Below are 24,032 nucleotides of genomic sequence, written 5' to 3'. Positions count from 1 at the left end.
TGAAAGCATAGCTTCATATAGCAAAAGTGCTCAACTCTATTCTAGCTCTGTCAAGACCCCAACTTCGGTAGAGGTTTACAGAAAGAAAATTAGAGTATGAGTTTCTAATTGCTCAGTGTATTTTCCTGTATTGTATGGTAATCTTCGTCTCTCAGGAAACTGAATGTAGCACAATAACTATATGTTAGCAAGTATGTGCATTTGAATACTTGTGTGTGTATGCCTACCTCATCTTTCTTATTTATTCCACCTTGCTTTTCAACAATGCCAGAGATACTGATGTTGGAAGAAAATAAACATGTTTTCTTCTTTTCTTCTTTGCACAGATAAACAAAATAAAATACACTCAGAAACGGACACTCACAAAAGTTCAATTTTTACAACTGTTCTCTGCCCACCTACTCTCTTCTTTTTTGTTGCATACAAACTCAACAATTCCTAATTAATTTCATACTTGCCCAGATTTTACATAAGATGAAAGCAGAACCATTGTCTAGTTATAACACTTTCTGTGTTCACGTGCATACACATAAGCAGAGAAAGAGAGAAAAACACAGGATTACCCAGATTGCTTGTCTGCTGTACTAATTTACTTGTAGAAAAGTTTCTAAAAGTTTAAAAAACTGGATCAGTTCAGAGCACATTCTTTAGATGGATGGGCCCTAGGATGCTTAAGTTTTAACAAATGCATATCCCACTTTTGGGGGGTTAAAAATAATCAAGAAGAATTACAACATGCAGAGATAATGTTTAAAAATACAATGAATGTACCGTGTGTCTCCGAAAATACAACCCTGTCTTATATATTTTTTGCCACCAAAAAAGGCACCAGGTCTTATTTTGGGGGGATGTCATCCACTGACTAACCTCACTTGCATGCCTCCGGCCTCCTTTTCACTGTCAAAGGCCTTCAGGAACTTTTTCTTCTGCAGCTGCAAGGCTTTCCTGAAGGCCTCCGATGATCTGGAGCTTTGTAATCAGCTATAGGTATTTTTTTTTCTCTTCCATTCAATCATGTCCAATTCTCAGAGATTGCCCTGAGGTATCCCTGAAGTACAAATAGTTTTCAACCTACAATTATTTGTTTAGTGACCATTCAAAGTTACAATGGCACTGAAAAAGGTGACTTAGGGCCATTTTTCACGCTTATGGTGGCTGCAGTACCTCACAGTCACGTGATCAAAATTCAGACGCTAGGCATCTGGCATTGTTTATGATGGCTGCAGTGTCCCAGGGTCATGTGATGATCTTTTGTAACCCTCTGACAAGCAAAGGTAAGGGGGAGGCCAAACGGACCGAACAACTGTGTTACTAACTGAACAACTGCAGTGATTCACTCAACAACTGTGGCAAGAAGCACCATAAAAGGGGGCAAAATTCACTTAACAAAATTCTACATAGCAACATATATTTGGGGCCATAAGTCAAGGACTACCTGTATTTTTTCAGAAGTGGTTCACCATTGCTCCTTCTTAGGACCGAGGAAGAATGACTGGCTCAAGATCACCCAGCTGACCTGTTTCTAGCCTGATGCCTTGGCCACTACACCAAAATGGCTCTCACCATAAGAGTGCAACTAATTGCTAAAATAATGTTCATTAAGTGAAGGAAAAATAGAAGTTAAAAAGATGCACCCATGAGAATTAAACAAAACAAAACAAATTAAAGGCAGTCACTTAATCAGCCCAAGTTCACATTTCCTAACAATCAAAAATCCTTCTTAAAAAAAAGCCACAGTACTATAAAAGAGCTATAAAATTCCCCTGGTAAACTTTCAAGCTAATTTCACAGGAAGGTAGAATGTGGTCAAACCATGGCTTGACGTGCCTAAGGTAGACAGATGGTGAAAGGAGTAAATGGAAATATCCTCAGGTCAAGCTAGGGAATTGAGTGGTCCAGAGTTCACCAAAACGTTTCATTTTGTTTTAAAAAATTTGGAACAGACAAAAATGAAGAAATTATTTCATTTCATGCCTTATAACATATGTTTATTTCTCTTCATACCTTTTAATTAAAACTTAGGCAAGAAAATGCACCATTTGAACATCAAATGGATGATCTTATTTGTAATCTATGGGCATAGTGTAAAGGCCAATATTTAGTCACTTTGGTGATAGATGCTAGACATTGTAATTGTCAACAACCTTGTGTTACAAAATGATACACGAATTATGTATTATTCCTTATTTCACAGTGAACATATCAACAAAATATTGACAATCATATAGCGTCTATATTTTTAATTCTAGAGCTGCGGTGGTGCAGTGGTTAGAGTGCAGTACTGCAGATTACTTGTGCTGCCTGCCAGCTGCCTGCAATTTGGCAGTTCGAATCTCACCAGGCTCAAGATTGACTCAGCCTTACAACCTTCTGAGGTGGGTAAAATGAGGACCCAGATTATTGGGGGCAATATGCTGTAAACTGATTAGAGAGCACAGTAAAGCACTATGACGCAGTATATAAGACTAGGTGTGATTGGGATTGCAATTGCAACAAGAGTTCTAATTAGGATTGCCTATGGTTAATAGATAAAAAGGCACCTCATCTAGCTTAGAGAGGTCTGTAAAGCACTGTGAAGCGGCACATAAGTCTCAGTGCTATTGCTATGTATTTATAGAGGAGGGGACCACAAAGGCAAACATGCCAAGGGCCTATACCACATACTGTGGCTGTGGGCAGGAATGTTCCCAGAAAGGCTTGATAAGCCCCACTCCCTTTTCTTTTGCATGTCCTGCATCATGACTTGACTGCAGAGTGATGCTTGCACAGTGACATCACTCTGCCTGCTGAAAGCAGATTTTGCTTGCTGTCAAAAAACAGGCCAGTCAGTGAAGCTGGTTTTATTACTGCAGTCAATTTTCATTTACTGACTATGAGCAGGCCAACTGCTATTGGCCTCTTTTTTGAGGGCAGAGAACAATGATTTAAAAAAAAAAAGATCTGGGAATCAAGTCATGTCAAACAACTTCACGGGTTATAGTGCAAAGCAATAACGTTGAGACTTACTGGTATGTACTGCCCCATGGTGCTTTATGGCACTCTCTGGATGGTTTACAATATCATCATATTGACCCTAACGATCTATTTTATCAACCTTTGAAGGATGGAAGCTTGACTCAACCTTGAGCCCACATCAAGATTGAACTCCAGGCTGTGGGCTGAGTTAGCTTACAATACTGCATTCTAACCACTGCTCCATTAAGGCTTCATAATGGCAAACCTTACTTAGAATTCCTGGATTATATTTTGGAAATTTGGAAGCAATTAGGAAGCAATATCTTCAAACTAGAAAAAAAATGTAGGATCTTCCTTATAAAGCATATAACTTTCAAACCCGCCATAATTCATGTTAGTGCTTGTTGAAGTATGCACAGTATAGTATTAGGGTTTGCCTTTGTAAGTTTTTTAGCAGGATTATTTAGAATCCACTAGGAGTCACATTTTAGGAAGGACACTGTGGTTCAGTGGCTAAGATGCTGAGCTTGTCAATCAAAAAGGTCGGCAGTTTGGTGATTTGAATCCCTAGCACTGCATAACGGAGTGAGTTCTTGTTACTTGTTCCAGCTTCTTCCAACTTAGCCATTCGAAAGCATGTAAAAATGCAAGTAGAAAAATAGGGACCACTCTGGTGGGAAGGTAACAATGATCTGTATGCCTTCAGCATTTAGTCATGCAGGCCACATGATCACAGAGACTAGTGGTGGGATTCAATTTTTTTTACTACCAGTTCTGTGGACATGGTTGGTGGGCATGGCATGGCTTGCTGGGTGCTTGGTGGGCATGGCAGGGGAAGGATACTGCAAAATCTCCATTCCCTCCCCACCCCACTAACCTGCTTTCCAGCTCTGTTCTCCTGTGCAGGACAACAAAACAAGACCCAGCCGATCAGCTGGGACTCTGATCAGCTGGGACTTGGGAGGCAGTGAATAAATGGGGGCGGGGCCAACCAGAAGTATTTACCAGCTCTCTGAACTACTCAAAATTTCCTCTACTGGTTCTCCAGAACTGGTCAGAACCTGCTGAATACCACCTCTGACGGAGATGTCTTCGGAAAGTGCTGGCTCTTCAGCTTTGTAACAGAGATGAGTACCATCCTATAGAGCCGGTAACAACTAGCATGTATGTGTAAAGGGAACCTTTATCTTTAGGAGTCACTTTGCAAATGCATTGTCATATGTGGTGACTATTTTTTGGTAGTAGAGTGCAACTTTCTTTTCCAATAGCACTTGTTTTTTTTTAAATGATGGCTTTTAAAAATCTTATTATCTATGGATTATTCGATATTTGGATTTTTCACTCATATAATACAATTCTTTATGCAATACTTGGCTGGGTGGGAGAGACCTCATAAAACCAAAGCAATAAGAATTTATTTAAAAAGCTATTCAGAACTACATTGTGTAGCTTATTCTACTCCATGGAGATCCTTTTCTCCATGACTTCCCTTTAACATAAATAATGGGTCACATACCATTACAAGGGGAACATGCAATTCAGTGGGATGGAAGTGGGCTGTGGACAGAGATTCTTGTTATAGATAAAATGTTACATGCATGGAATTATGGTGTAACAAAAGTCCTTTAATTTCATGAAAAAATGATAGATAGGGGATTTATTTTTAGGTTAGTATGCAAGGAGTTAAATGCTTCTATAAGAGTTAGTCAGTCGGTGTTTCAGTCAGTCTATGTCCTTCTCTCTCTCTCTCTCTCTCCCCCCCTCTCATTTTACAATCATAAAGTTAGCATAAATCAAGGCTATCCTCAAAGAAAAGTCAAGTGGATAGCCACAACTTTGCAATTTAAACCCAGCCTTTTTTGTTTTGTTTTGATGAACACTGATGCATGCATGCATGCATGCAAAAAAAAAAAAGACAAGGTTTTGATCATGCACTTTCAGCTGCCATTCCGACTGTTTTATCCTCTCCTCTCACCTGCAGTCACCTTGGTACAAATCCTAGCCTCGTAAGGTATAGACAAGGGGATTTATAAAAATGATCCCTTCTGCCAAGACCACATTCACATTCTCATGGCTGTGGCTAATAGTCCAAGCAATCCATTTACCTTGGCCTGAATAGTAACTGCTCTATCCAGGCTGTGAATCCTGCCCTTGTTTGAATTGTGCAGCTTCCTGAATGTAGTTTTGTGATGCTCGAAAAGAAAGCCGTGTTTCAACCAAACACAGAATGTCTGTCTATCTTCGGGACTCTGCCCTAAAATGGGAACGCCTCCCTCCTTTCCTCTTTCCAGTGGCACTGCTTGTTTGTTGGTATGTGAAAAAAAAAGCTTTGATGTGATTAATATAATTAATTTTCTCCTCAGAAACCTTGACTTATTTAAAGAGTGATTGGTACCCAAAGCAAAATTCAGACAATTATCATTCTATCTAATATTTTGACTTTCTGTACAAATATGCAGTCTATAAAATTGGGCTTCTTGCCATTAGCCCAGCCAAAGGAGTCCTTATTATATGAGGTTTGGCTTTTCCATCAGGCTTCTACATCTAAATATAAAGCCCAACAAAACACAGATGAGAAGACACTAAGAGCTTCTTCTTCTTCTTCTTCTTCTTCTTCTTCTTCTTCTTCTTCTTCTTCTTCTTCTTCTTCTTCTTCTTCTTCTTCTTCTTCTTCTTCTTCTTCTTCTTCTTCTTCTTCTTCTTCTTCTTCTTCTTCTTCTTCTTCTTCTTCTTCTTCTTCTTCTTCTTCTTCTTCTTCTTCTCCTCCTCCTCCTCCTCCTCCTCCTCCTCCTCCTCCTCCTCCTCCTCCTCCTCCTCCTCCTCCTCCTCCTCAAAGATCAACTTCAGCTATCTGAACATGTGTATGCTACAACCTGCTGCTTTGAAATAAGAGCAGCATAGTAGCTTGATATCCCATTCCTGTTATTGTGGCTTGCATAGCAATCTTTCCAGGCATGAAAGTTTACAATATTTTTCCAAGCTTGGCACAAACAAAGATTCTCAGTGCTTCAGAATGTTCAGTATAGTGTATCTCAACCTTGCCAACTTGAAGTTGGGCAGACTTCAACTCCCAGAATTCCCTAACCAGCTCTGCTCTGGGAATTGAAGCCTGCCATCTTCCAGTTGGCAAGGTTGAGAAACACTGCATCTTAAGATGCCATCCTCTCCTAATGAAAACTTAACTTCAAGGAAGGCTTATTTGTTCTCTGTGAGAGTTCCTTAAGAATACAAATGACATTTTTTTGTCACAGATTAATTTAGCCAGATTGAGAGAAAGGAAAAGGATGAAGTTGCAAGAGTCAGAAGAACTGGTTATGAGAAAAGAAGAGTCAAGGAGCATAAAGCTGATGATGACATTGCTAGGATTTTGCTAAGCTATTTTGGAAACAATTCAGTGATGTTAAAACTACAATTGAGCATTATGAGAATAAGGTCTGGAGAGTTATAGTCTCAGTGACAAAGGACAGGGAACTGAATATCCTGCAATGTCCAGGATCAGCCCAGGATCTCCACCTCATCCTAGGAACATACCATTGAAATCAACAAAATGGACTAAGCTACTAGAGCATAAACTAGGTTCCTACATCGGACTAAGTATAATTTGCTGAACAAACCACAATTGGCTGGGCTCACTTTTTTTTTGTCTAACGGATGATGTAAAGCAATAAACCATTAGCTTGAACATTTTTTCTTACCATGATGTATGAATGCAGTCATGTAAGATGAGGAATATTTAATTCACAGGATAATCATTTCTTCTACAACATTGTTTATGCTGAAGTGGAGAGTAATTAGGATATTTCTTTTAAAAACCCTCTTTGTAACCCACTAAATCTTACTGAAGCAGCTAGGATTCCATATATTATTTTTTTAAAAGTTACTGAACCAATCACTCTGCACAGTGGTGGGATTAAGCCAGTTCACACCGCTTTGGGAGAACTGGTTGTTAACTTTCTGAGCAGTTTGGTGAACTGGTTGTTGGAAGAAATCATTAGGGCAGAGATTTGGTTGTTAAATTATTTGAATCCCACCACTGACTCTGCCTATTGACAGGGCTGGTCGCATTTATTTTTCTGCCTCAAGTATTGTTCCTTCTCACTAATCTGAAACTACTTTGTTTTTATTTATTTATGTATTTGCTTATTTACTTACTTATTTACTTATTTATTTTTGTCAATTGCTTACAAGATAATAGGTATAAGTAAAAACATAGTTATGAATACATGGATACATATTAGAAAAATTAAAAAATAAAAGAAACAATAGGACAGGGACAATAGGCACGTTGGTGCGCTTATGCACACCCCCTATAGACCTCTTAGGAAAGGGGTGAGGTCAGTAGTAGACAGTCTAAGGTTAAAGTTTTTGGGGTTTGGGGTTTTCTCTAAGAACTTTTCACAATTGTAGTCAGAAATGAAACATTTTTTTAGTGTGTGCTTCTAACTGTTGCATTACTGACAGGAAGATTTAAAAAATAATTATAATTATAATTGAAAATTAATTTCTCAAAACAGAAATCCATTATTTGACAATACAGAACAGATTTTGACCTTCTGTAGGTAGATATCCTTTCAAGTATTTGAAAGATGCGATCGTGACTCTCTTGGCCTTCTTTTCTCAAGGCTGAATAATCCCAGGTTTCTCAATCTCTCCTCCTAAGGCTTAATTGCTCATTACCTGATCATTCTTATTGCTCTTCTTTGAACCTTAATTTTTTTTTTTTTTTCTGAATCCCTAAACTGCAATGCACAGAACTAGGCTCCCTACTCAAAAAAAGAATTTTGAAGTATTACTTTCTGGGATTTGCAAATTACCCTTCATTTGATGTAGTTTAAAACTGCCCTTGTTTTTACTGCATCTATATTACTATTCAGTTTGCAATCAATTACAATCCCAAGATCTTTTTCACATCTTTTTAACCAAGCCAGGAACCCTTTTTCTCCCAGATCCATCTTGGGCTTGGGCAGATATTTTTCTATTACCTGAATATTATTTTTGCATTGGTCTCTACTTTTCTTTTTTCTTTTGCTATTTTAAGATCAATTATGTAAACTCTTAGGATATTTCTGATTTCCGCAGCATTAATTATCCCACCCAGTTCCAATTTCTATACTTGCCTTTCTCTGCGATTCATCATCTGAGGTGCTGTTTAATCCTGCAGGTTCCTCCGAGGAGATGCCTACACCTGGACAGCTGACGGTCACCTCCTGTTGATTTTGCTCCTGTTGTCTGCTCTTACGACTCCCTTTTTCCAATTTGAAGAGCCTGTCCAAAAAAGTTAACTCTTTGGACTTCGGTAAAGGGACATCCTCCTCTTTAGCTGGTGCAGAGAGTTTAATTTCAGTATGTGATGCTTCACTTAGGTTTTTATCAGAAGCTTTCTCTGTGGCAGCTGCGACTGAAAGCTCCCTGGTTTCACTTGATGCTTTGTTTGCTTGAGCTGCTTCTGAGCTGACATCAAGTTGAGCTGATCCAAGGGATGAATTTGTCGCCTGCGCTTCAGTACGTCCTGGTACAGACCGTGAAAATGCAAAGGCAAAACGAGATTTGGCAGCTGATGGAATAGGTTTGGCTTCTTTCCTGAGATTATTTCCACTGGCCTCGGAGTTGGAGCTTATCTCCATTGTTTCCTGGGAAGAAACAGCTGCATTGTCCAGGCCAACATTCACTCTTGCATCCACTACAAGAGCAAACAAGAAAACAGCAATTCTCCATCACAACAGGAAAGATGCACTATTAATTGTAGCTGCCTGCATCTTTAATGGACTGACTGTAAACTGAAAGGTCTAAACAAACAGTGTCCATGTTTCAATTCTCTTACCAAGTATTAAGTTTGGCCTAAGCAAAGAATTTGAATTACCCAAATCAACCATATGGTCACTGGTCCATTTATAAGGCCTGCCCTTTTGATGACATAGAGCTGTAGGATAAAATGAAAATTAAATTAGCAAATAATTGGCAGCCTTCTCTATTTCAGAACTGTCTGGGTCCTGTAAAAGTAAGGTTGCTGTTACTATTTTTTAAGGAGATATATATATATATATATATATATATATATATATATATATATATATATATATATATATATATATATATATATGTATATATATGTATATATATATATATGTATATATATATATGTATGTATGTATATATATATATCAAAATGGTAAATGTGTGATGTGTGATTACAGGCGTTTGTTGAAGGTTTAGAAGTTGTCATTGCGTGAGAAATAGGAATCTGGAAAACTCCACAAAAAGGCAGAACTTGGTTTGAATGCCAAATGCTATTTAATATTTGAGAACACAAATATTCTGTTTGACAACTGGTAGGGTTTCTTGTATACAGAGTTCTCAACTTATGGACAGTCATTTTATGACCATTCGAAGTTACGACAGTACAGAAAAAAATGGACTTATAACCGGTCCTCACGTTTATAACTATTGTAGCATTTCTACAGTCACATGATCAAAGTTCAGGTGCTTGGCAACTAGCATGTATTTACGATGGTTGAAGCATAGTGGAATCATGGGATTGCCATTGGTAACCTTCCAAGGACTAGGGTGACATGATAGCAGTGTTCCAGTATCTCAGGGATTGTCACAAAGAAGAGGGAGTCTCCAAAGCACCTGAGGGCAAGACAAAGAGCAATGGATGGAAACTAATCAAGGAGAGAAGCAACTGAGAACTTAGAAGAAATTTCTTGACAGTTAGAACAATTAATCAGTGGAACAACTGGCCTCCAGAAGTCGTGGGTGCTCCAACACTGGAAGTTTTTAAGAAGAGATTGGACAACCATTTATCTGAAATGGTATAGGGTTTCCTGCCTGAGCAGGGGGTTGGACTAGAAGACCTCCAAGGTCCCTTCCAACTCTGTTATTCTATTCTATAACCCTTAGGAATTCTACTGCATTAGCAAAATAAACAAGAATTATTCCAGACAACTCTCAGTCAATCCATCTGTCACCGTTGCACTTAATATCAGTTTGTTGGCCTTAGTGGCACCCAAAATCTTATCACTGTTAGTAGAAAAATTACCTTATCAATGCTTTCAGAAGATTTACCATGATAACTCATTAATCAGTACAATATAACAAAGCAGATTCTGCCTTGCAAGTCATATCTGTTCACTCAGTTAAGCGAAGCAAAAACAAAGATAAATGTGTGTTGCATCAGAAGCAAGAAACCTTTGATTTCAGAACTTGCACAACTTGCAGGAAGAATTTAAAAAATGTTTTTAGGCTTGTTCCTCATCTACTGTACAGAAACATTAGCCAAACATGCATAGTGAAACAAGGGAATGAAAAGATATACTGAATGTACAGTAATAGGTGGAAACCCAGAACAAATGAATTATGTGTATCTGTGAGTATTCAAAACTTACAGTGGATAAGAAAGGGCAGGAAAAACAATGAGTGTTATGAACATATTTACTTCATATTGGAGTCTATTTCTATTTCTGGTTCTACAGCAAATATATAAAACTGCCCTAATTCATTGATCTTGTCTACCCATTAGAATACATTTTTCAACTGGCTCAAATAATTGGCAATTACTATGACTTTCCTCTTTCTTTATTTCTTTGTTTATATCCTACCTTTATTATTTTTACAAATATCTCAAGGCAGAGAACGCACACCTTCCTCTTCCTATTTTCCCCACAACCACAAGCCTATGAAGTTGATTGGGCTGAAAGAGTTACCAATCTCCCAACCAGTTTACATAGCTAAGGCAGAATTTGAACTCATGGTCTCCCACTTTCTAGCCTGATGCCTTAACGCAGGGATGTCAAGCTCAAAGCCGCAGGTTAGAGGAAAACAGAGCTCACAGAGGCCATTTTCACTGGCAGAGTACTTGGGCCACCACAGGTGCCCCTGACATGAGTAACGTCAATCTGGCCACACCCACCCCACCTCCCTGAGATCAAACACAACCCTGATGCTTCCCTCAAAGAAATTGAGTTTGATACCCCTGCTTTAATGATTAGATCAAACTGACTCTACTACTTTGTGTCAGTGGTGGGATTCAATTTTTTTTACTACCGGTTCTGTGGGCATGGCTTGGTGGGTGTGACAGAGGAAGGATACTGCAAAATCCCCATTCCGTCCCCACTCTTAAAGTTGCCAAGGTTGGAGACCCCTGCCCTGAAGTGGTGGTATTCTACCAGTTTGGCCCAGTTCTGATGAGCCAGTAGCAGTGATGAGTAGCAGAGACTGAACCTGTTCTCTCCGCCGCACTGCTATTGGACCCACCCACCCGCCTGGGCTCCCATACTCACCTTTATCTGCTGAATTTGAAGCGCAACTGCTTTGCGCAGCACAGAAGATTGCTGTGCGACAGCTGCTGAAGTGACTGGGATTGTGCAGGCTTGCAGGAGGTGAGTTAGAATGCCTCTGCACCTGTGCAAATTCCTCTGCGCCAAGTGTGTGTTTGGCGCACATGTGCATGCAAAGTGTGCACATGCGCAAAGCGTGCCCACCAAGCCACAGCCACTGAACCAATGGCAAAAACCTTTGAATCCCACCACTGCTGCCCTGGATTGTATTCCCTGACTAGAACCAAAGGTGAAGAACCCCAATAGCTGGAGAAACTCAAAACACACAGGTTCTTAGTCTTGCTTGGGTTGAATCAGAGCTTGCTTGGGTTTAAATTGCACAGTTGTGGCTATCCACTTGACTTTTCTTTGAGGATAGCCTTGAAAATGTGATTATTGTTATATTGGTAAGAAAAATGTTAATTACAATTGTTAGCACAAGACATATGTACCCAGTCGACACACTGTATGAATGAAAGAGGGAATTATTGTAAATATTAAAAATAAAAATTTAATTTAAAAAAGTATCTTTGAACCAAAGTCACACGTGCTATGAAATGAAGTTCTAATATCTATGCCCATTATATTCATTCCCCAAAAGCCTTTTGGATTATTGTGACATCCTAGAGTCTACGAGAGATGATGAAAAAACCAAAAGTGCTTGACAGTTTCTGAAAGGTTTTTTTTTTAATGAACTTCAATGAGTTCTTGGATGAAGAGTCATTCCAAGCTACATCAGAAGTTGAAACTACAGTGGAAACTACAGTTTTGCAAACTACATATGCATGCCCCAAAGGCTTGGAAGAATCAAGAAAGATTTTAAATTCTGCATGGGTTTCTGCAATTAATTGAACCTTTTAGCTACAAAATAGGACATGTAACGGTGCAGAATGCCAGGGGCATCAGTGTAACTCCAGTAATAAAAAGCAAACGAAGATGACAATTCTGCAGGTTGAAACTTTACTGGGTCAACCAAGAGTTTAAAGTCTATTTGATTAGCTGTTATTTTAACAGATTGTCATTTCCACATCCTTGACATATGCTTGCTAATACACATAAGCTTCCCTGTTTCCAATCAGAATGGAAAATCAGAGAAAAATATTCTGATACTGAACTGAAAGAGAAAAAAAAAAAAAGCCAGAAAAGCAACTTTTGCAGTTGAGCAACATAATTGGAAGCTTGACAGCAAGTTGTAGTTCCTGACACAAAATGGATGGGAATGGGGAACAACTTGTGTGGCCTGTTAAAAAATAACCATTTAACCAGAAAGTAAAACTGCTTCTTCTTAAGGTCCGGGGCCAGCTCTGACTTTTTCTGAGTTAGTTTTGTCTTTTTTTCTGGAGAATTGGTCATATATCCAAATAAAGTTTTAGACTACAATAATAATCCACCTTATTTGTTTTCTTATCCTGGTAATATGGGGGGTGCAGCAACAGTTTTGAAAATATGTATAATTCCAAGACTGGTGCTTTGCAGTATTTCCATTAAGAAAAAATAATCTTTGAAATTTTAAGTTTTAGGCAGGTTGGCAAGCCTAGGTTAGGCCAAAGTCGATGTCCACGGATTTAGTTATACAGGTAGTCCTCAAATTATGACCACAACTGAGCCCAACATTTCTGTTGCTAAGCGAGGTAGTACTTAAGTGAGTTTTGCCCCATTTTGTGACTTTTCTTGCCACAGTTATTAAGTGAATCACTGCAGTTTTTGCATTAGTTACACAGTTGTTAAGTGAATCGGACTTCCCCATCGACTTTGCTCATCAGAAGGTTGGAAAAGGTGATTACATGACCCCGGGACATTGCAATTGTCCTAAGTATGAAACAGTTGCCAAATGTCTGAATTTTGATCATGTGATCATGGGGAGGCTACAACGGTCATAAGTGTGAAAAATAGTTATAAGTCACTTTTTTCAGTGCCGTTGTAACTTTGAATGGTCACTAAAGGAACTGTTGTATGTCGAGGGCTACCTGTACCTTCCCACAAAGAGACACTTTACTTTCTCACCTGCATTCCCCTGCACAGAGTTGCAAATTTTTGCTTTATAACTATGCAATTAACTTTATAGCATAATGTGGTGTTTCCTGAAATTCAAGATGCAGGATATTTTAGACGAGCTTGCAATCATGTGAGCTTTCTTACAATATTATATGAACGCTAGTGTAGAATCTACCACTCAGCCTCTCAGTGGCAGAATGTTTGAAAGCATTTGAAAGTGTTGCTCACCTTGGCTTTTTAGAGTCATATCTCAAATTAGGCTTCAAACATACCTGTGGATTCAGCCATGACAGCATCTTAAGAGGCTTCCAAAGAAAACATAGAGTTGGTTCATAATCTACTTACATTCTGTTACAATACAGCAGTGGGATCCTACCACTACCGGCTTGGTGATCACACGTGCACACACACCTAACATGCGCACACAGCTTTCCCCACACCAGCTGAGGTCTGTAGCGCCAATCAGCTGAGAGGATAAAGAAAAGAGAAGCACAGAGGCAGGTGGGAGGGCAGATCCTGCGCTTTTCTCTTCTTTCTTGTCTTAGCTGATTGTGGGGGCTTTTTTTTACTACTGGTTTGGCTGAACCAGTCCGAACCGGTAGCATACCACCACTGCTACAGTAGCAACAAATGCACAATCAGAAGACTTGAAGAACCAGGTTAGACCCTGATCATCATGGAGAACATCTATTGCCTGTCAAACTGACAGCCTGTGGGCCAGATGCCTCACATGCAGGCCACAAAGGCAAAAAACTTCATGATACATCATATGACATGATCGAGTTTGACATCCATGACTATGTGGTCACTAAGAGCTGGTAACAACTTGTTGGCATGTAATCAAAAACTCCACTTCCAAAAGTATGGATACCCAAAGCAAAATCTATGCCACCTTATGTGTCACAAAAATGAAAGTCAAGCTAAAATGTGATTCTCACCAAGCTAAACATATTGAAAATCTGGATCTGATTCCTTCTATAAAAAACAAGATGGGGGGAGGGGTAGAATGGTCAGTCTGATTTAAAGATCAAATTATCAATTCCACAATTCCTTTTATTTTCCAAGCTAGACTGCTGCCTGATATTGGAACACAACACAGGACGAAGAAAAACACAGCTAAAAGAAGTAATTATGGAGTGAAACGTAACACATAAACACACCGCTTGTATGTTCCTTTCACTAAAAACCTGTAGGATTGATACAAACCAGGGCTAAGATACACACATCTATTGCTATCACTTTTAATTTAACCTTTGCCTTACAATCCATTTTTCACTTTATGATTCAAGCAGATGTTTCTGCAAACCATTTCCACCAGAGAAAAAATCTTTCGCAAAGTAACAAGATTCTTGATAACAACCAGCTTTGTCTTCTTTGGCAGTTTTTACAAACATGAAATTATTTGAAGTGCCAAGTTGCTGTAAGAACTCTCTCCTCTGAAAGTCATTAGTGGAAATGTTCAGGAGAAAGAGCATGGACTGTAATACCACTGGGCGTGCACGAGCAATGTGTTATGTCGTAGAACAAAGGCAAAAGTGATCAAAAGCAGCTTCTGATTTCACAGATGAATAAAAATGTCTCCATTTTCAAAGCAAATAAACAGGGGAGCAAAACTCCGTGCGGAGGAGTTTGGCAGGGAGATTGTAATTGATTCCACACAGCACAGCCAGTAAAGGAATCTTTATGGTAATCTGCAAATTATGCACAATGCTTGTTCTGCTTGAAGAGATGTCAGAGTACACCTGTTGGAGGTTTAAACATATGTCCTTGTAACAGGAAAAAGGCTTGAGGAGAAAGTGACTAACTTGAACACACCATAAAAGGTGAAAAATTCCTATCCAGGACAGGTGAAACTTTTGAAAAACCTATTAATAACTCTCCCTTTCTAATGATTTGTGTGGTTGAAGATGAGTTGGAACACTAATTCATATAGTCTGACCTTATCAGATTGCTATATTTTGGTCTGAAAGTTATAAAATTATTAACAGGGCAGAATAACAGAATAATACAATAATAACAGAGTTGGAAGAGATGTTGGAGGTCTTCTCAACCTGCACAAGCAGGAAATCCTATACTAATCCAGACAAATGATTGTCCAATCTTTTCTTAAAAACCTCTAGGGTTGGAGCATTCACAAATTCTGGAGGAAAGTTGTTCCACTGATTAATTATTCTGTTAGAAAATTTCTCCTTAGTTCTAGATTGGTTCTTTCTTTGATTAGTTTCCATCCATTGTTTCTTGTCCTGCCTTCAGGCACTTTGGTGAACAGGTTGACCCCACTCTTCTTCGTGGCAGCCCCATATATATTGGAATACTGCTATCATGTTACTCCCAGTCCTCCTTTCATGACTTTGACTATCTTCTACAACAGGGCTATCAAACTCCTAGCCCACCAGCTGGATGCGTCACACACTAGTGATGCCCACACCTGATTTAGCGAAGGGGAAAAAAGTCCCAATACCACCATAATGATGTGAGTTTGACACCCCTGTTCTACAGTATCTGTCAAACACTTCTTTCTTTTCTATGGCTGAGGGCCAATTTTAGCAATTTATTAAAGCATCAAAAACTAAAGATAAACAAACTAATTAATAATTGTGGCAGATTGTTTAATTTGTCAACAAATTAGTGCAACTTAGAGAGAAGGGCAAGAAGGAAAATGTTCAAATGATTTTACTCCTAAATTTGAAGTTTTTATTTATGATACAGAATATAAAGTAACAGAGTTAGAAGGAACCTTGAAGGTCTTCTAGTCCAATCCCCTGCTCAGGCAGGAAACCATTTCAGACAAATGGTTGTCCAACCTCTTCTTAAAAACTTCCAGTGTTGGAGCATCCACAACTTCAGGAGGCTAGTTGTTTCACTGACTAATTGTTCTACCTGTCGGGAAATTTCTTCTTGGGTCTAAGTTTTTAGCCATCTATTTCCCTTTTCCTTAAAAAAAAAAAAAAAGCTGTTTAGTAGAGTCTAGATCTGAAAAAAATGCTGAGGATTTAATATGCACTGGGAAGTGAAAAATAATTCCTGTTTATCTTTTTAATCAGGAGTCAGTTCAGTAAACATGCTAACAGTTTTGGAGAAGCTGCAAACTGTTGGACATGTGATGGCCTGTTCAGTTGCACGCAGGTTAAGCAACTTCAGGCCGTGCCACCTATCAGAGTCTGTCAATTACTTGACATGTTTCACCATTTTCTCACAGCTCCAACAGATAAGAAAGAGCCAGCAAATTAGGGATCTCCTAGATATGATAGGCCTGGTTCAGCTTGATGTATTCAGAGTTGAGCAGACCAGCATAAAGCTCATTATCTATCAAGATGGGAGTCAACATTAAAGATTAGAAGGGCAGTTCAGTTTTCCCTCTTGATGTGTGGTAAGCAACAAATGAGACCTCCAGCCAAGTGAGGGATCATCATCACCAAGGACAATCAACTTAGTTCTGGCTCATGTTGTAAGTTATCCCACAAGCCTTTCTTTTCATCTCCAGCAGTTAAAATACAATGTCACAAAGTCTAAGTTTTTTTTTTTTTTAAAACAAACTATGGCGTAAAGTAGCCATGATTCTTTGTTTGTAGGATTCACCTTGCCCTGGGGTGATGGGAATGAGAACTATTTTTGCAACGGTATATATCTTTTCTCTTTCTTGCAATGTCATGTGGAAAAGAGGTGAGCCAACTCCATATGAGTCAAACACTATTGATTAATTCAAGCTAACACCCACAATGTAAATTTGCTATTGACTGATCAGCCTTTTGTACTCAAAACTGCACCTTTATTGTACACAGAAAATAGACAAGTGATAATGCAGGACACACACACAAAAGAGCAAGAATTTATAAGACTTACAGGGCACTTTCAATATAACAGTGGTAGGCTTCGTAAAATAACTCCAGAAAGAGCTATTTGTGGCAATAATTTGTGTTGGTGAGTAGAATCATTTCCCTGAGTCTAGTGAAGATGGCCATAACTACTTTATTTGCAACCTGAAAAAGATTTCTTGGCCTTCCATTCTTCACAACATCAAAGGATGCCATCTGCTCTTTAAATAATTCACAATGCTTAGCGATTTGGAACAATATTAGATTGAGGACATTATGGGGAATTTCCCAAGAGATCCATGTCATCCTGGAGATCATTGGACATATGCAACTTGGGAGCACAGATCAAAATACAGCTTGTTGAGAAACCAGAGATCTGGCAGCTGCCAAGCTCATCAGCCCTATGTCTTAGCCAAATGTGAGACATTGCTCAGAATTTACAGAGAAGAAGCTCATTCATGTGAAGTGTACTCAAATCCCTCTGAGCAGCCTATTGCTCTAAGGCAGGGGTGTCAAAGTTGCGATGACACATTGTCATCATGTGATGTATCACAATTTCCCCCCACTTTGCTATCTAGATGCTAAAGGTGAGGGTTTCCTCTATCCCAGGACTGTCAAAGTGCTGGCCCATGGGCTGGATGCATCACGTGCTGGCCATGCCCACACCCGGTTTAGTGAAGGGGGAAAAAGTCACAATATGTCACATGATGGTATTGTGATGACCTGAGTTTGACACTCCTGCTCTATCCATTCGATTCTGACACTAGGGGGCAGTGTACATCTCTGTTTCTTAGCCAAAGGAGCCACCATTGTTCAAAGACATTTCCATGGTCATGTGACCAACATACACTGAGGCACAAGGAGCATTGTTACCCTTCCACCAAAATGCTACCTATTTATCTGCTTGCATTTGCATGCTTTCGAACTGCTAGGTGGACAAGAGCTGGAGTAAATAACAGGAGCTCATCTCATCATGTGGCCCTTGGGTCTTGAACCCAGACTGTCAGCTTTCCAGCTGACAGGCTCAGCATTTTTAACTGCTGAGCCATCACACCCTCCAAAGATTCCATGATTTCCCCTAAGCTTCACATTCTGTAAAAAGCTCACCCCACCTACATTAACAAGGGTCAGCTATAAAAATATATATTATTTATCATGCTGATGGATTTTTACAACCTGGCAAAACAACCATCACCTATAATATTTTACGGGTCAAACCTGCAAGCTTTCTATACTTCAGAAATAAATGCTGACTCAGACTTCTTTGTCTGCATAAGTAGCTCTCTGTCTGGTGCTTTCCAGATCTGTTGGCAATATTGGTAAGGGAAGATTAGAGCTGTAGTCCCGCTTCAGAGGTACCAACCTGATGAATCTATTTTCTTGAAATAGAGGGCAAGCTTCTTCTTTTTTGGCCCATAGAGTTGAATTTGTAATACAAATAGTTCTCACCCTGCGACCACAATTGAGCTCAAAATTTCTGTTGTTCAGCAAGACAATTGTTAAGTGAATTTTGCCCCAGTTTACAACCTTTTTTGTCACAGTTAAGTGAATCACTGCAGTTGTTAATAACACGGTTATTAAATGAATCTAGATTGACTTTGCTTGTCAGAAAGTCACCAAAGGGGATCGTGTGATCCCAGGACACTGCAACCATCACAAATACATGCCAGTTAACAACAGCTGAAGTTTTGATCATGTGACCAATGGAGATATTGCAACAGTCATAAGTGTGAAAAATAGTCATAAGTCACTTTTTCAGTGCTGTTGTAACTTTGAATGGTCAATAAATGAATGACTGTAAGACAAGGACTGTCCTAGAGATTATATAGGTTATGGTTTGTGACATTAGGACACCACAAGGAAGAGAGGGGTAAATAATTCCACCCTAGAATATTTTTGTGTTTTGAGGTCCTTGGAAGTTCTCAGGGCATAAGGAATATCTTAAATGTGGTCAAGAGCTAGATTACCTGTTTTATTTCTATACAACTCCACCCAAAGAGATAAAAGAATTGGTATTGGTGTCAACTTGTAAAGCATTCCTGTGCCTATTTTCAAACTGCCATAAGCAGGAGGAGGGAAAAACCTGAAGGAGCAGTACAGCAATTAAAACCAGAAGTATATTCCACGCTTATCTTACAAAGATTGTAGTCTAGGCTACTGGATCTTCTGCCCAGGAAAATCCTTCATTGGAGAATGTGATTGATGACACACAGCCTGTGAACATACTTCATTGGAGAATCTGATTTATGACACACCCAGGAAGGAGGGGGGAAACAGGTCACAGGTGACCATAAATTACGTGTGGCAGAGTTGACTTCATATGGGTCAATGCCGACATGTTGCTCCTAATAAATCTTTTGGATTCTTTTGAAGCTTGGCTCAAAGTTCATGTTTAATTAGGGCAATCATCAGAACCCTGATAACTGGAGGACAACTGGTAGTTTTTAAGGGGCACAATTTTAAGGGGCATAATTACTTCAAGACCAAGACATCCATTTTGTTGCTTAGAATACCCTAACATGTAAAAGAAAGGTCTGAAAATTAATCCCTGCCTATTCTGAAAAACTCTATTGTTATTCTATGGGTGCTATGGTTTATTGGAAAGCTTATCCTTGATTATATGATGCACTCTGCCTTTCTCTATTTCCTACTCACCCAATGAAGAAATGCCATTTGACTGTCTTTTCAGTTCCCATAGTCTGGTCCTAATTATATAAGCCATGGATATGCTACCCAGGACATACCTGTGTCACTGTTTGCAGAAATCTCTGTCTGTACTGGTTGGATAATAACAGATCCATTCCTAGGGCTTTCAGGAGGTTCAGAGGAAATCTGCAGCATAAGATTAAAGTTTGGTCATCAGAGGTACTAATTTGTCCTGAATGTTTGTAGTGTTTTATGGACTACAGCAGAGGTGTCAAACTCAAGACCCACAGGCTGATCCAGCCGTTGAGTGCCTGTGGGCTCACCCTGGAAACCATGAAGGACTGGCCAACGGTGCCTCTGCCAGTGAAAATGGAGCTTCCAGGCTCTGTTTTCAGCCACGATGGCCTCCTGCAATCCTCTGCCAGTGAAAACAGCCCAGGGAGCCCGTGCAGAGCTGAAAACAGAGCCTCAATGAGTTAGCCACAGGCACCCTGACAACACCCACTCCCCCAAGGGTTCTGATGTGGCCCTCGATGAATTTGAGTTTGACATTCCTGCACTATAGCAATCAACAGAAGTTCAGTTTGAACCAAGTCTGAAAAAAAATTGTGATAAAAAATTGAGTGAAACAGATTTGTTTGATTGGAGGCAAAATACTATAGATTTATGAAATGATCACTTCTCTAGATTCATCTTTCCAAAACAATGTGTTTTTAGCATTCTTGCTTTGGAAGTAAATTCAGCTTGATTGATTTCAGATCAGATTTGTATAGGAATACACTGTGACTCTCCTCTATTTTTAAATTTTTTTTAAAAAAAAAAAAAAAAAAAAAAAAAAAAAAAAAAATTTTTTTTTTTGGGTGTATGTGTGATATAAATATCATCACATAAATTAAATACCCCCCCCCCCCCATTTATACTGGTAAATGATTTATTCTTTGAAAACTGTGTATCCCTTTTTCCTTAAAATGGCTTCTACTGTACAGTACAGTGGACTTGCCATGGTAACGGCTTCACAATATTGCACAAGGGGGCTCCCTCTCAGCCCTCCAAGGAAATGTCAGGTGATTGGCCAAGTACAATAAAAAAAATGAAACACCAGCGTAGACAAGAAACTCCCAAGGAGAGGAATAGAACACTTGCAACACTGTGCAAGAGACAGTACAACAACATGAATCTCGACTTCAGGATTTTCATGTCTAATACAGGATTGGGATAAATAAATACCCGGACAATGCTGGGTTATCAGCTAGTCAGCAATATAAAAATGATTTTGTGTTAAAATAAGACTGTGTGGAATGATAGACAGACAGACAACAGACAGACAATAGGTAGATGACGCATGATTGATCTGATGATCGATTGATCAATCGATTATGCATACATAGATAGACCAATAGACAGATAGATAGATACTCTTCAGGAGTGTTTGAAACTTTGAAGCAAACCTTCAAAAAGTTTTGATGAAACAAAATTGGGCCATGTTTACATATAATGGAGTCTCTGTGGGACTATTTCAGGAAAAATGAATGAATCCACTCTAATCTACATGTTCCAGCTTTTACTCTCTCTTTTTGAATATTGTCTATTTCACATAGAGTGAACTCTAGAAAGGCAGTCCACTTATCAATCTGAAACTTTTTTTCTAGGAAAAAATACACTATAATCTGCCATGGTATCTTGAAAAGAATGGCAGTGAAGGTCACCATTTTGAATTTTCAAGTTAAAAAAAAAGAATTTGGATGAACCTGTAGTTTCCAAACCAGTTGTTAAGCTAGGAAACATATAAAGCCTTCAGTTTTCCCCAAAACCAAGACTTACAAGATGCAGGGAAATGTGTGAAAGAGTCAAAGGTATCAACATAATGGACAATGTCTGGTTATATGAAGGTCAAATAACTGCCAATAAAAGCACCAAAGATACATGCTATGAAGTGGAAGAGTTAGATCCATTTTATTTGTATGTCAAGATATGTAGAGTACTGTGCATATTTTAATACTATTTAAATATTGTATCAGCCAAACTTATCCAAGTACTTTTGAGAAATATTGGAAATCAAAGGCTAAGTCTGGGAATTTTGGGAGCTGAAATCCACAACACTCTAGAGAAAAGCACATTGGGTAAGGCTAATATACACAAATGTTTACTCTAAAATTTACCTGTGAATATGTTCCTTTAGTAGCAGGATCTTGATCTTCAGGATCTTTTGGAATGAACTGTGTATTTCCCATAACAGTGGCTGTAGTGGGAGACAAATTAAACAATTAAGTACAGATGAATGAATATATTTCAGTCAAAAATCGCAGATGGACAATAAGGTTGATAAACCTCAGCTTGTAGGAGCACCAATCAGCATAGCCAGTAGCAAAGAATGCTGCCAGGTATAACAGCAATAGCATCTAGACTTATATACTGCTTCACAGTGCTTTGCAGTCCTCTCTAAGTGGTTTATAGTATCAGCCTATTGCCCCCAACAATCTGGGTCCTCATTTTATCGACCTCAGAAGGATGGAAGGCTGAGTCAACCTTGAGACTGATGAGATTTGAACTGCCAAATTGTAAGCCGGCAGTCAGCAGAAGTAGCCTGCAGTACTGCACTCCACAGGAAAATTGGCATTTCCAATATTTTACTTCTGAAGGACTTGGGGGCAGTTTGGTCTTTGACCGCATTTCTCCAGATGTATGATTCCTTTAGAATATTTTGGAATATTCATGGATTTTTAAAGGAAAAAAATGGGTTAACATCTAAGCAGCTGTCCTTCAAAATAATCATTCATGTTTTTTCATAAGATTTTTTTAAGGGTACACTGACACAATTCTTCAATTTCCACTTGAAGGTGCTATTCCAATTGTTGTTTAAGGTCCTATTTACATAACACAATTTTCCTCTCGCCCTCAGCCCTTAATCAAGGTTGCCTGGCTTAGAGGTTTTCTGTTCTAGTGTGAAAGTGGTATTTTCCATCTACACCCAACAAAATCTTGCCATACAGATAGTCCTCCACTTAGAACGAGTCATTTAGCAATTGTTTGAAGTTACAATGATACTTTAAAAAAAAGACTTATCAATAGTCGTTGCACTTAAGACTATAAAAACAACTCCACAGTCACATTATCACAATCCAGGTGCTTGGCAACTGGCATGTATTTCTGATGGTTGAAGCATCCTGGGGTCATATGACCACCATTTGCCATGGTGGCACAGTTATCAACTTCAAAGTGAAAATTTGCTGATTGCAACTGTTGCTGCTTTTCAGTTGTCACAGAGACATTGGGGGTGGGGGGCAGGGAGAACCACCTATGGGATGCCAGTTCCAGATAACAAGATGTTCTCCCCTGAGAACCAAAATCATTTGACCAGATGGGTTAGCAAGACCCAGACCGTTGCTAAAACAATATTGGAACTTCTGATTGGACAATGTGACCTGCACTAATTGGAGGGAGGGCAATTTGATTCTTTAAGTATATGAAAATGGCAGGAAATATCTAGAGTTGATTTTTTGCTTCAATCTATACCGATATGATATACTCCAGGGGTGTCAAAAACAAGGCCCACAGGCTGGATCTGGCCTGTGATGTGGTTGGATCTGGACCATCCTGGAAAATGTAGCGGGCTGGCTCACATTGTTTCAGCCTGGTCTACCTGCATCACTTTAGCCTGGTCTACCCAATACAAGAGGAAACATAGGGCCAGTGTTGCTTTGGTCCGGTCTACCCAATCCGAAGAGGAAACATGCCAGCAGTTTGGGAATGGCATCAAGCTGGCCATGCCCACCCAGTTGGCCACACCCACTTACTTAACCATGCCCACCCAGTCAGCCACACTCACATCCCTCCCCCAAGGTCAACCACAGCCCTGATGCAGCCCTCAATGAAATTGAGTTTGACACCCCTCATGTACTCAGTAAAGCTTAGTGAAAAGAGATAGATTTCAAGTCTGCTTGCTTGATTGGATCTGTCAGTCATGACCTTGACAACAGTGGTTAGAATGCAGTTTTACAGGCTACTTCTGCTGACTGTTGTCCGCCAGCAATTTGGCAATTCAAGTCTCAGTGGTCCACGGTTGACCATCTGAGGTCGGTAAAATGAGAATCCAGATTATTGGGGGCAATATGCTGACACTGTAAATTGCTAAGAGAGAGCTGTAAAGCACTGTGAAGCTTAGAGGGCTATAAAGCACTGTGAATCTAAGTGCTATTGCAATTTGCAACCTTCCCAGGCACTTGTTGACATGCAAAAGTCAATGTAGGAAGTTGGATTCACTTAATTTGCAATCAGATCTTGACAGAGGATGAAAGCCACCAAGCTG

At 39.3% G+C, this 24,032-nt stretch overlaps 1 protein-coding gene across 8 annotated transcripts in view; it reads right to left on the bottom strand.

The window, feature by feature from the left end:
- BCAS1 (brain enriched myelin associated protein 1) overlaps positions 1-24,032 on the bottom strand; it is a 49,585-nt gene that overhangs the window by 20,883 nt on the left and 4,670 nt on the right. For all 8 annotated transcript variants that reach the window (XM_026697476.2, XM_087928984.1, XM_087928982.1 and 5 more), the window contains exons 2-4: positions 21,886-21,965; positions 19,825-19,912; positions 8,073-8,635 (exon numbers count right to left, since the gene is read on the bottom strand). In XM_026697476.2, coding sequence (XP_026553261.1) covers positions 8,073-8,635; positions 19,825-19,912; positions 21,886-21,957 — 723 coding nt within the window. In that variant the 5' untranslated portion in view covers positions 21,958-21,965. The remainder of the gene's footprint in view (positions 1-8,072; positions 8,636-19,824; positions 19,913-21,885; positions 21,966-24,032) is intronic.

Source organism: Pseudonaja textilis, chromosome 3 (genome assembly GCF_049901715.1).
Source record: "Pseudonaja textilis isolate UNSWEBS1 chromosome 3, rPseTex1.2, whole genome shotgun sequence".
In the NCBI taxonomy this organism is placed as follows: Eukaryota; Metazoa; Chordata; class Lepidosauria; order Squamata; family Elapidae; genus Pseudonaja; species Pseudonaja textilis.
This window is presented reverse-complemented; position numbering and strand designations above follow the sequence as displayed.